The sequence below is a fragment of the Styela clava genome, chromosome 4, assembly GCF_964204865.1.
Source record: "Styela clava chromosome 4, kaStyClav1.hap1.2, whole genome shotgun sequence".
NCBI lineage: Eukaryota > Metazoa > Chordata > Ascidiacea > Stolidobranchia > Styelidae > Styela > Styela clava.
The window spans coordinates 4498380-4513054 of NC_135253.1; the positions used below are offsets into that span (position 1 = coordinate 4498380).

The 14675-nt window shown below is 35.5% G+C and overlaps 2 protein-coding genes across 2 annotated transcripts; both read right to left on the reverse strand.

The window, feature by feature from the left end:
- Positions 1-859: 859 nt before the first annotated feature.
- On the reverse strand, positions 860-4885 carry LOC144422240 (uncharacterized). Its single transcript, XM_078112226.1, has 4 exons — positions 4729-4885; positions 2693-2836; positions 2196-2374; positions 860-1506 (listed from the first exon to the last, which is right to left on the reverse strand). Exons 1-4 carry the CDS (start codon positions 4814-4816, stop codon positions 1291-1293), a joined length of 627 nt encoding a protein of 208 aa, XP_077968352.1. The 5' UTR covers positions 4817-4885; the 3' UTR covers positions 860-1290.
- Positions 4886-8608: 3723 nt separating this feature from the next.
- Positions 8609-10716, reverse strand: LOC144422165 (uncharacterized). The gene is made up of 4 exons (XM_078112051.1): positions 10559-10716; positions 10059-10202; positions 9523-9701; positions 8609-9321 (listed from the first exon to the last, which is right to left on the reverse strand). Exons 1-4 carry the CDS (start codon positions 10644-10646, stop codon positions 9106-9108), a joined length of 627 nt encoding a protein of 208 aa, XP_077968177.1. The 5' UTR covers positions 10647-10716; the 3' UTR covers positions 8609-9105.
- Positions 10717-14675: the final 3959 nt, after the last annotated feature.

The window sequence follows — 14675 nt, forward strand, 5'->3', positions numbered from 1 at the left end:
ATAGAGATAGGATATGACTTGGCTCCATATCGAAGTTGTCCAGAACGAATGATGATAGTTTTAAGCAAAGCTCTGCTATGAATAATTTTTTGTCCCAAATGTATCACTTAGTAAAATTCAGACACAATCGAATTTTGCATTCATTTATGTACATTCAGTGCCAATCTTCGATTTATCCGTAAAACTGCTCTTATGTCATTAGTACGGTCGGTTAGGAATAAGGTTCACGCAAAATCTTAAGCTTAAAAATCTTCGTTGGTCATAACAACCCAAGATATTTCGAAGCCCTAAGCAGAAAGTATCTAAGAGCGCTATCATATTTAAGTACACACGCCCAAGCGTACGACTGTGAAGATATGAATTTTCAATGGAATGTACTGGTAACTAGAATCTAAGGACTAGAATCACCGAACCCCAGGGGTTGTATCGAACCCAGGTTAAGAACCACTGCAGTCTGTACGAAGTGTCACGCATTGTTACAATCAGTCTATAATAAGTCAAAAAGACGGCGTAGTTGGGAGTCGTGATGTTTTTTAGTTTCTGGAATAAACGCCGTTGTTTGAGATCACCAAACATTGGTCGCCGCCGGGGTTATAATTAACTCGAATTTTTACTTAGAAATATGTTTCGCAGCGAATTGGTATAGTTAAGTGTTATGTCAGAGTATGGCGAGCATTTCTCTTTTTTTCATTCATTGAGGAAATTTGCTCAAAATAAGGTCACGCGCAGTCACTCGGAAATCAAGGAGATTGGTCCACCATAGCATAAGATTTTGCGCGATAGTCCGGTTGGTTTTCTTACACTGTTTTTCATACGTTATAAGTTGGTTGAAGTATAATCATAACAAACACAACTCATACATAACACAATAGAAGGGATTTATTACTATGGTTCAAATTAAAAGGCCGCAACGCTATCATGTTAAGTCATCATTCGTGTCTAATGATCTGATTAAATAAAATAAAAATATTCTCTGAGAGTCTTAACTGGAACTATTGGATTATTTAGTTTTTAGAGTCTTGAATATAAATATTTGAAAATAGCAGATTCTCGCGTTGGACTTTTGCAAATTTTGGTAATGTTCTGTATTTAATCGCCAACTACGTGTAGGTACTTTGTTTAGCATTGCAATAATGAATTAGTTTAAATGAATTAATTTATATCGTGTTTATCAGGGTTCTGAGTAAATTAACAATGAGAGATCATGATGTTGAAAATATTTCTAGTTGAATTAGATTAGCTACTTGCAAAATGTGAAAGAGATTTTGATAAGTTTTCTTATGTTTCTGTTTATTTAAGATCTTTGTCAAATTCAGCTGCTTGGATCATTCCGTCGTTATCAGCATCGAGTTTCTGGAATTCCTGCTTAATAAGATCATCAAGATCTTTGCTTTGTTCCAAGTCCTGTCCGTCTTGCTCGGTAACGACATCAAGAAGGGCCAATACATCTTCTTCGTTGTTGGAGTCCAAAACATGGGAAGCAACTAGTTGACCGGATTCGTTGTCCTGGTGATATAAGATAAAAGTGCTGTTAGGGCAATTACTAGATAGTGAGTCACGCCTTACTACCATATAAGCCTAACCCTAATACACTAGAGATGAACTGATACCACTTTCCGCGCCGATTTCGATCCGAGACCAACAGAAAAAACGCCGACACGGATATTTCGAAAAGCCATATCCCGATACTATGTAACCATTGCTTTGGGTGTTCAGGGCAGACGAGTTAAAACGATAGTCTGTGAGCATTATTCATAGCGCGCTTTATTTAAGCTTGAAAAAGAGATATTCCAGATAATAGGAAATTGATGTTTGTGATCCTGATGTATTAATTGATTCGGAGGCATTGTGCACTGACGTTCGTAAATTAGGTGTTCAATTAGAAAATTCATTTTGTGCAAATATAACTTCGTATTTTACACATTGGAAAATATTCGATTGATATATATACATATATATATTCATAATTACCATGCCAATATAAAAATTTGGCAGCACAAATAGCCAAATTAGTTAAGAGGTAACGACACAAGTAATTTCAACATTTGTATTCCAACTTATTTTTAAAAGCATTCTGGATCAGATGAAAAAGCTAAATATATCGGCCTACATTTAGCCGATACCGATACCGAAAAAATTTCTTTGGTAAATAAAGAACTTAATTGGTTGATGTACAGTACAGTGGTTTATCTCACCAATAATCTGGCAACCATTGCTTCACGAAACTCGGATTGCGATATAGCTCCGTCTTCATCTTTATCAAGTTCATTAAACACGTCCCAGGTATTCTTCAGATCCTCCTGATTTTTTTGTTGAACCTCCTCGTCTCCCAATTTCAATTTACAAGAGTATTTTTTGCTCAAAAACCAACCAGCTGAATTCAAATGAAAAAAAGCATCGCAGTTGCATGAAACTCAACGATTTTACTTTTAAATACCTTTAACTGGAATCACCGGTATACAAAATGTAGAGTTTCTGACTTTGGTATGAAAACGATCAAGCAATGCTCAAATTTATGGACACGAAGGTGGGGGCATCAAGGAAAAAAGAAGGCATTTCCGGCTGAAATTAGCCCATTTTTGAGGGTAACTTGTTCATTAATTGTCCAAGTGACAGCAATTTAATCATTGAGGCATTTCATGGTACTGGTAATTTTTATATTTCAAATTTTGAAACAGTGTCAACGACTCACAAAGAAATGTAATCGATGCACGTCCATTTCTGCATAATCCACAGTTACAGCACAATATGTTGCATCCTTTCCCGTGTCCACTACCGGAACCACAGCACTTCCTGTGTCCCCATATGCTAACTTTAGCGCAGTCTTTGCAGAAGCCTGTCAAAATATAACGTACAACAATGTTCAACTTTTTCAATCCTAGAACAGATTCCATTTGAAAGGGAATTAACTTGTTACAAGAACACCATTCATTTTTGTAAAATGTGTAGAAATACTCTAGACCAGGGCTGCCCAACTCGCAGGCTGCATGTGGCCCGCCAGGCTGTTTGCAGCCCGTCCTTTTAAATGAGTTTATAAGCAGACTTTTGAATTTTCTAGCATTTTATTTAGACTAAAGTGGACATCGATGTTTAAGTTTTTTTTTTGCAGAACTGCGCGTTCTGTTCCACAAACTCGAAAGCTACTATGCGATCATCGGCGACAAGACGCTGAGGAAAATTATAGGAATGAATTTGCAACCCAAATTTTCAAATTTATTTTGATTATTATCTCGTGTCGACTTTGACCGTAGTGAAAAATATCTTTGCTACTGGCTTCGGGATTTGTTGTATTTATCTTTTGCATCAAGTAAAACTCATGGTATCACGTCACTGCATATCGGTTCAAAATTCTGATAAAATTTATTTAATGGCATAAAATTCACGCGACATTTGGCGCACATTATGCTCATTTAAGAATTGCCACTTGAAATAAATAAATAAAAACATCATGACGCGAATATAACACTCAATTTTGACGTCTTTGTCTGTTAGTGAAAAGTGTGTTCTCGTCAGAAATCCGCCAGTGTGTTGTGCTGTCTAAACGTTTGATTGAGCGATGCGTAAGTGACGTGCCATGTCTAGATCACGTGTTACCAGTAGGGATGGGAATTTCAGGGAAAACACTTTAACCGTTAACCTGGTCAAATTAATCTGTTAACCGGTTAACGTTTGACGTAATAATTGCTTCTGACATATGGAAGTATTTTAGTAAAACCCGAATTCGTTATTAAATGTCATTTATATGGCAAATTTTCAGTTTTCGACGTGCAAATTCTACTCTGAGATATCATAAAAAAAACACCATCAGCTGCGCACTTGTTGGACGACATTGAATACACGATTTTGTAATAAAGTCGTGAACAATATATTTCGACCGAAAACTGATTCTGAATAATATATCATTGTCAAATTTTCATAATCAGCAATCTTGGTACTTCAATTATTTTTCACAATTATTGGGTCTTTACCGGTCCTTACCAATACAATTAATGATATTCTCTCGAATTAATGGCCACAGAAGATAAATTTGCGATGACGTAATCATTTTTGAAGAAATTTTACATTATAAAGATGATTTGTACCTGGGACGTCAGTTAACGGTTAAAATAAATTGTAACCGTTAACCATCTAAAATCGGTTAACCATTCCCAGCCCTAGTTACCAGACATTAGAACAGTAAACTGCTACTCTAATATTTGAATATTTTGCTCAGCCCCTACCCTGAACTTGCTTATAACGTATTTTGTAATTTCTAACGTAAATCAGAACTTGGCTAGGGTTCAAGTTTGGTAAAAACATTTGCGGCCCGCAATGAATTTTATCATGTCAAAGTGGCCCGCGACACCAAAACGATTGGGCAGGCCTGCTCTAGCCAGACAATGTCACAAGTACTTTTCTGAAAGTGGAATTGCCACTGAAAAATATAGGTGCAAGAAATCTCTCACGTGCAAAGATCTACATATACGTTTATTGAAGTCTACATTATCAGGAAAACTTGAAAGATGATTTCTATAACTAGAACAGACAATATCTAACAAGCTGTTAAATGACCTCATTTATATATAAATCCTGAATCCGGCCCTGGGGATATCCCAATAGAACAAGATTCGCTGATGTCCTAAATAGAACAAAATTGATATTCGAATATCAAAATAATCGTTAGAATAGAGAACTAAACCATTTAGACCGGCAAATGCGTCCAGCAATCTATAATTTTTTCACACTCACCATTTTTTCCACGACCACAGCAAATTCCCGAAATTTCCGCTACGGCAAAAAGAAGGAATATAGCACTAATAACTAAAAGATTATTCATTGTAAATATCCCCGTTGAGATCGAGAGTTATTACTAAAAATATGATTTTATTGAAAAGATATGTTTATGGTCAGCGTTCTTCAATGTCCAATAGTACTCAGTTATAACGAGAAAGAAGGCAATAGAGAATGCGAACCTCCGAAAAACGCAACTAAATTGCATACCACATTGTTCTTTCACGAATGCGGGAGTGATACTATGTATTTTCGTTCAAAGCAATGGCAGTTTCAGTTTTAGAATTCAGATAGTTTTATGGTACAGATTTTGTGTTTTACTTTCGGCATAATATATATATCTATGAAGCCATATTAGTCTAAAAACTAAATCTAACTTCAAGCTATCTATATTGATCTATGGAACATAAGGGCATCACAAACATCCTAGTCGCGCGGTCGTGCGATCTGGAAAATAAAGAAACTGCTCCCAAATACGTTAAATTCCTTAAATCTGTTAATTTGCATGACCCTGGGCACGTATGTTGCATAACATTATTTTGATACACTGCACGTACATCCGTTTTCCGCTGTCACAAACACAGGACTGCTTTGGAAATCTGACGAAGGGGATAATCAGCTATTGTTGCTTTCTTGCATTATATGAGTCATGAAGACCTGTCTTCCTCAATGCGTCTTGTATGAACGGTGAATGCATAAAATAGTCCCTGACAGAAGCTTGAAACAAATTCTATGAGCTTTGACTTGCATTATAGTCACGTAATTTCGCTCAGAACGGCTTTCTTACTTTATAACAAAACACATACTCAGATAGATCATAACTCAGCTACTATCTCGTTGTTTCTAACAAATAGTATTTTCGTGAACATTATGTGACCGACCACAACATTATTAAACGAGCAAAATTCACAGATATTACATTACTTTATTAATCCTATACGCTGGTCGGGGAGGGTGAAACGTGCGCGATTGAGCAAAGGGTTACGTGGCGTTTCTAGAAATAAGTTGTCACTTTTTAGCAGGTGCGATTTAAAAAAAATTTGCATGACTCTCAAAATATCAGAAGTGGAAGGCCGATGCCATTTGACGACGGTTGATAAAAATTAACGAAGAAAAAAAATGTGTCCTCTTCCATATCGAAGTCAGTATATATAGAAGTGGCGGACTCTGTAATTTGGGTGGTCAGACCAGGAATCTCTAATACACATCCCAAATCTGATTAGAATCGATGACGAGTACTGTGCAAATGCTAATGTCTACTACTCTACTACATTACCTCGGTAAAAGAATCAACAAAGTGGAGAATATTTTTCTATTTTGCTCCAACTCAAGACCAAACAAAAGAACAAGTACAACAAATTACATTAACAACAACATTTTATTTCCGCTATACAGCACTTATATATCAGTGTAATATCAATCCAAGACATGCTATCTTGTCAGCAAGTGCGGACAATACATTGCGAACACTCGTTTTGCCGAAAAATAAAGAGTATTTGTTGAACCAAAACGGAATTAATTGTAAAACAACAAAAAAATTATTGAATTCAACAAAATATGCATCATGATTATGTTCATTATATAATATTTCGCATACATTGGTGTATGGAAAATGATAGAGACGACCTGCTAAGTCAAGAGCATGACTTACAAAGTGTTTTCATGTCCTTATATTAAAAATTTTGAAACGGATATTTGTTTACGGACATTAGCTGTCAATAAATGGAAATTCCACTAGACCACATTATTGAGTCAAAAAGCATCAAAAACAAAATTGTACAAACATACTGTGAATTGCATAATGTCTATACCACATCCCAATAATAACATACAGTATATTTTGCAATATTGTCGATAACTAATATTGGATTATACTGATACTAGTTAGATCCCACTTGGAAATTCGATATTATTCGATAATAATTCATGTCACATATGAAATCAGATAAAAGATTTTAGAATGCCAGTCATGTCAAACTTGCACCTTTAAGAGGGTCAAAAATCTTACTTTCATTGAAACAATGTCATCAGACCTCGCAATCATCATACAATAAATCTGAATGATAGGTATCTAAAGTGATATAATATATATTCAATAGCATTAAGCTATAGTGAATAACAATATTTAAATACCAATTTAAAATCTACATCGTTCCTTGAGCGTAATTCTCGCCCAATAACCTTCATCGATTTGAATATTTCCAAATAGCAAGAGCGATTAATAGATGTCGCGACCCAACCTTTTTCCACTTGTCATTGTCAAAAACTGCCATCTTCGTAAGCTGGCCGAAAATATTTTTTTTCTAAATGCATTTGATCACAGACTTTTAATGCCGTTGAGAAGAACCATACTGCACTGGAACTTGAGTCATAAATCACGAAATGTCGATCTTGACATACAGTAATCTAACATGAATCCAAACTGGCGACATTTTAAATTCTACGAAATTTTTGTATTTTACGAAGTGCCACGCATCGTTACATTAGTTTATAATAAGTCAATGAAAACGCATAGTTAGGGTTTGTGATGTTTCTTTTTTTTACTTTCCGGAACGAACGCAGTTTCTTAAGGTCACGTTACATTGAACAACTTCGGGGTTACAATTAACTTAAAATTTTATTAAATTTTTCATTAAGTATATGTATTTACAGCGACTAAACCGTGATTGTTTTGGTAAAGTGAAGTACTTACCATATTTACCTTACCATATATGCCAGATTCCAGTGATCAAAAAAGCCAAGACAAGGAACCAAAAAGCGAACAAATTTATTAAGTACAAAATCCTCATGATTGAAACTCTTGGCACAATAGGGGATTTGCACAGTTGGCAATACGCTGATTCAGATCAGTTGATTTAGTGAGCCACACAAATGTTTTTTCCCATTGAAAGTTGTATTTTCGGTTGCTATTATGATGATTTCCACCTCAGCATGATGAAGGATTCAAAAACAAAAAGTAATTATTGAATGGTAGACCCAGAATGCACACCCGACACAATACAGTCAAGCTGACCTCCATATAAAAAAGTTTGAAAAAAAGAAATGATAGGCGGATACCAATATTTTACAGGTGCCGCTTCAGTATATGTGATATAATTAAATGTTCCACCTAAACTTGCGATATACCTTATAGAATTTCCCCTATAGCTTACTATTAAAAAGAGTGTTGGCGATTACAAACGAGTTTACATGTTTGAAACATGTATTGCCGTACTAACACCGTGTTCCCCGTTAATAATACCTAGCCTGAAGTGATTGTAACCCTGTTCTATTTTAGGAGAAACATGGTAGCAAAGTTTGGAACTGTTTATCAGAGCATTCGCGAGATCAAATTTAAATTATTGCAATTTAACTAGAGCTTATCGGAAGGCATAATGACAATTAAGTTATTTCTTTACAACTATTTATGGAATTAGGGAGCTATGCTCAAATATATGGACACGTATAGCGTTTCGCCAATTTCCGAAAATCATACCACAGTCCACCGTTCGGCATAAAAAAATTTCCACTTTCGCTAAGCACTATACTAGATCCACCGGCAAACGCCCTGAACGGAATCAGCTGATGCGCGTCCGCAGAACATTTGGTGACGTCACAGCAAACAAAAAAACGAATCCAACAGAGCTAAGAGAATATTTAAAATATATAAAAGTAATGGCCTTCTAAAAAAAATTCCGTCTTTAACCACTGAAAATTTGAAGAAATTGGTCCGGTAATCAAAAAGAAAAGCGACTTTTCAAGTTTTTCACTCGGTGTCCGAAAATAATGCAAAACGATCGGTATGTCTACTAACGTGTCCAATAACAACTGAAAACTGACATAGCTAAGCAATAGGCAATTGTTGCACCCAGAATATTTTATTTCATGTAATTTTAATAATAGACACTAAAATATCGATAGACATCGAAAAAGCCAAAACGCCTTGATCACTCTGTAAGAAACACGAACACGAAAGAAGCGGATTTTATTATTACTTGTAATGTAGTTCTAATTACAAAACCTCAAAGTTAACATGTTCAGTCATCATTTGTGTCTAGTGATCTGATTAAATAAGCCAAAAATATTCTCTTAGACTTAGAACCTCAACTGGAACTATTAGTATATATATGTAGGCTAGTATATAGAGTCTTGAATATAAATATTTATAATAGCATGACAGGATTATCGTTGCACAGATGTTTATATGGTCAAATCTAATTCATGTTATCAGGGTTCTAACTAGGGTGACAATGAAAAGGGTAGGGTGTTGAAAATATTTATAGTTAAATTCGAATAGTTATTTTTAGAATGAAAAAGATATTATGAATAATTTTGCAATAAATCTTCTGTTTCTGTTTATTTAAGATCTTTGTCAAATTCAGATGCTTGGATCATTCCGTCGTTATCAGCATCGAGTTTCTGGAATTCCTGCTTCATAAGATCATCAAGATCTTTGCTTTGTTCCAAGTTCTGTTCGTTTTGCTCGGTAACGGCATCAAGAAAGGCCAATACATCTTCTTCATTGTTGGAGTCCAAAATATGGGAAGCAACAATTTGGCCAGATTCGTTGTCCTAAAATATTTTGATGTAAATTGTTGTTGCGAATTCAAATTATGTACATTTATATAAATTCAATTTGAATGTAAGTATAATTCGTTTTAAATTGTTATAAAGGCACGGCCATGATTGAGCAATAAGGGATTTCTGTGATGAAGAACCTTAACGGTAAATATACGCTAGATGGTACACCGCGACGTTCTTTGCATATCTCACCAATAATCTGGCAACCATTGCTTCACGAAACTCTGATTGCGATATAACGCCGTCCTCATCTTGATCAAGTTCGTTAAACACGTTCCAGGTATTTTTCAGATCTTCCTGATTATTCAGCTGAACCTCCTGGTCACCCAATTTCGATTTACAAGAGTATTTTTTGTGTATGAACCAACCAGCTGAATAAAATTGGGGAAAAAAAGAAATAGCATTACAGTTGCATGTAACCTAACGCTTTTACTTTTAATTACCGGTAACCAAAATTCCCGGTCTGCACGAACAATACGCAAATATATGAACACGGTGGCGAATGCGATAAGGATTAAAGAAGCTATTTCCGAATGAAAATACCCTATTTTTAAGGATAATTTAGTCATTTATTATCCAAGTGACAGCAATTTGATCAATGAGGCATTTCATTTGGTCCATTTGACGGCAATTTTATACAGTAGGCAGTCGAAAATGATTTATTGAATGATAATAAATATACTGGGCATTTCTATAATTTGAATCTTGAAACAGTATCAATAACTCACAATAAAATTCAATCGATGGACTTCCACTTCTACATGATCCACAGTTACAGCAAAATGCGTTGCATCCGTACCCGTATCCACTACCCCCGCCACAGCACTTTCTTTTGCCCAGTAGGCTAGTTTTAGAACAATCTTTGCAATAGCCTGTGAAATAATAACGTTTAAAACTTTCTCAATCCCAAAACATTTCATTTAAAATTAAATTAGTTTAACTCGAACCATTCATTTTTGTAAAATGAGGAAAAGTAATCAAGACAATGTCCCAAACACTTTTTTAATGGGAATAAAAATATGGTTGCTAAAATCTACATATCCGTTTATTAGAGTCTATATTATCAGAAAACTTGAGAGGTCATTCCTATATTCATAACAGATAATAGAACAAAATTCGCCGATATATTAAATATAACAAATTTGATGTTTGAATGTCACAAAACCACAAGGAGAAATAAACCATTTACGGCGAATGCGTCCACCAATCTATAAATTTTCACACTTACCGTGTTTTCCACGACCACAGCAACGTGCCGAAATTTCCGCTACGGCAAAAAGCAGGAATATAGCACTAAGAACTAACAATTTATCCATTGTAAATATCTCAGATGAGAATAATAGTTGTTTCTAAAAATATAATCGCATCAAAAAAAAGATATGTTCTTCGATTCCTAATATTACTACTGAGCTATAACTTGAACGTAGTCAATTAAGAATATTGGCCTCCGAACAAATATATTTGATTGCATACCATATTTTTCTTTCACGAATGCGTAAGTGATACCGTGTATTTTTGTTTGAACCAACGGTGGTTTCTTTTTAAGAATCTTTTTTAGGATCTTAAGGTTACAGGTTTGCGTTTTACTTCAGGCAATACATACATATATTACCAAAAGCTTGTAGTTATCTGTAGTTTATAGATTAATGTCGATATATAACCCACATATCACTATGGAACATAAGCACATTATAAACGGCTTAGTGGCGCGGTCGAGCAATCTGGAAAATGAAGAATTTGCTCCCAAATAGTTTCTTAAATGTAATTTGCATGACCCTTGGCCGTACGCTGCATAACATTATCGTGATACACGGCACGTACATCCGTTTCGGCTGTCACAACACCGCTTTAGAGACCTGGAAGAAGTGATAATCATCTATTGTTGTTTTCTTGCCTTATAGACGTTTCTTCCTCAGTGCGCTTCATCGACATTTCGCATTGTTATATAAAAACGGTAATTGACTTTAAAATAGCTTCAACAACATTGTTTCAAGAGCCTTATTTTTTTCGTCGCACGTACATCCGTTTCCGCTGTTACAACGCAGCTTTGAAAACCTGAGGAAAGTGATAATCAGCTATTGTTGCTTTCTTGCCTGATAGACGTTTCTTCCTCAATGCGCTTTATCGACATCTTGCATTGTTATATAAAAACGATACTTGACTTTAAAATAGCTTTAACAACATTATTTCAAGAGCTTTATTTTTTTCGTGGCTCGTACATCCGTTTTCGCTGTCACAAAACAGCTTTGAAAACCTGGGGAAAGTAATAATCACCTATTGTTGCTTTCTTGATTGATAGACGTTTCTTCCTCAATGCGCTTTATCGACATCTTGCTTTGTTATATGAAAACTGTAATTGACTATAAAATAGCTTTAACAACATTATTTCGAGAGCCCTATTTTTTCCGCTAATTCAGCAGACCTCCGTTTTTCATCGCTGCTCGGCAGGAACAATGCACGTTTGGCGTCTTGTATGAACGGTAAATGCGTAAAAAAGGCCACACGAAAACTTAAAAGAAATTTTATGGGCCGCAGTTGTAAGTCTTGACTTGCATTAAAGTCACGAGTTTTCCTTCAAAGCGACTTCCTTATTTTTATAAAACAGATCACATACTACAGAATAAATACAACCCAGGTTCTACTTTGTTATTTCCCTCAAATAGTACTTTCGTGAACGCTATGTGACTGATCACAGCACTAATAGACGTCAAAAATTACAAACATTACATTATTAATCTTATACGTTGGCCTCAATATCTGAGAGCGTGGAAGTGTAGAATGTTAGGGTAGAATGTCTTATCGTCTAAATCCGGCCCTTAGTTGAACCTACGTGGGAAATAGTCGATCTGAGTATATTCTGCATTGTTGTAACGCACTTGTTTTGCCGAGTTTAGGCTGTGAGCAAACTGCTTTTGGATTGCAGTAGACTAGTGAGCTACGTTTCATGATTTTAATATTCGCGATATAGTTACGCGATGAAAGTGAAAGCAAGAATTTTCATACATTTTTTAAATTATTATTCCGGTATTGTGTGCCGATGGGGTTGGTAACGTGCCATACATATACTGCCAGGAATATGCATATACAGCCAACAGCCAATTTTATATAGTTTATCGGTGTTTAGTAAAATATTACGAGTTCACCGGATGCCTCAACCTCAAAATGTTTGCTTATTTTTCGTCTTCAAGTATCATTAACTTTCTTTATTAAAAATAAACACTGAAACTTAATAATTGGTCACGAAATGGGCCTATTAGTCGGTTTCTTAAATTGTTGTTGTTTTTTCTTTCTAGTATTCTCCTTGTTGCTGCATTTTTGTTTTAAAATAATTTCTTTTCTCTTCAACAATTGGACCAATGAATTATTTGCACTATGTGGCGGTTCCACGATCGCATTTCAACAATCTAGTGGTCAGCGAAGTCGGGAGTTTTTTGATAAGGTAGACCAGGATGGTTCAAACCCTGTCACGCTGATACATTCCGGGCGGCTCACAGAACCATTTTAGCGTATAGTTGTATCATATCGCAGAACGTTTATGATCTTTTTTAGCCCTTCCAACTGGGGTTGGGATCCCGAAATTCGAACCTTTTTCTAACGCTTTGTGCCTTTATATTAGTAAAAACACTCCTCTGTTTTCAAGCGTGGGCCATGTGACAGTAGTGACGAAACGCAGAGCCGTCTTAACGCCGCGCAGTCCATTTTTTTCAGCTAGGTCCCGAAATACCAACTTGGACGGACTTGGTTGGTATTTGACGATGGCACTGAGCTTGCTCACGCTGCAAGTTTTTAAATTACTCTAATATAACATTTCGTAATAAAATGAGTGTCACAAGAAAGGTGACATAAGGAAAACACGGCGGAAACGTATTTCCTTGCCCATCACACAGTGTCTGGTTTGATTTCAAGTAATATCTGTCACAAAGTAATATAATTTGAAGCGACATCAAATGCGAGATGCGGAAAATACAACGGTAATTCTCGGGAATTAACTTTAAAATAACTAAAGGCTTTATATATCTTCTTTAAAAGAACGCCACCCGTGCAACATAATAATAGTCTAATTAGAACAGTGAACTCTCGTTGTTGTAAATTGCTATATTTCGATCACTTTTGGGTTTTCTCCGACTTGCGGCCCGCTAGACCTCCTCAAAAGTTTTTGCGGTCCTTCAACCTAGCAACCTTGGACCACCCTGAGGTAGACTACTAGGTACCGATAAAATTTTTGGGTTGTGACTTGTATCCTTGGTATTTCGATTCACGTTGAGACTGGAGGCATGAATCTTTTATTGTCACATTCCCTCCGGATTATAGCTCAGGCCCGATATTGCGTGTTTGCCGATATATCATATCGGCAGTAAACGGCCGATATATATATCGGCTATATATATATAACAGTTAAAAAATCTAAGAATGTTCGTAAAAGTTGTTTTGTTTACTGTTGGTTGTGATTATTTTCAAAGGATAATACACTTATGGGCCATTCCGAGCAAAAGTTGAATTCCATCAATTTTTTAAAAAGTGTAGTGAAAGTAATTTTTTTTTATTTTTGATATCAAAAGACATTGGAATTTTATTGGACTGCATTCATTTCATCGAACAATTTAAAATTTCACCCAGGTTTTTCATGGTTTATAAAAAATGTCCTTAAATGCAGAAATTTTGGTATAATTGACATATTTTGTGATGATTCCTGATACAAAGTGTTTGATTGTGTGGTACAGTTATTTCATATGGAATTGACGCACTGAATTTAAGTTAATAAAGTTTGAATGTTTGCAGTGGTGTAGAACATTTCTTCACCCATTTAACGATTTATTACCAGAATTTCAAGAGATGATAGATGCCGCTATTCCGAAGTGGAAAAATGTCCGTAGTGTCACGTCCTGTAGTGTCACATACAATATGCACATTATTGACATGGATTTACAGTGTTACATTAAGTAACTTGAGCAACACATAGAGGGGTAGTTCAGCTACTGCACCAGAAAATATTATGGGCTCCTACTGTACCATCACAAAAATTTACAGCACAACACAACGTACTGTTAGTGCATGGTGGATTTGCCGTCCTGTAGTGTCACGCTATATTTTACTATATTTTTTTTTATCTACTAAGTAAGGTTGGGTGTAACTTTTGTGCAATTTTTTACATTTTCAATAAAGCAACTGATTGGACAATGAAACAAAACATGTAGCTGAAAAAGTAAAAATATATTGAATTTAACAACATGCAAAATTTCTGGAATTGTCCTGTGGTGTCACTTGGAATAGCCCTTATGTGGTTTTTGTTTTTATAATTTAATTACACATAAGGGGGCACCAAAGTCTTCAGTGCTTAGGGCACC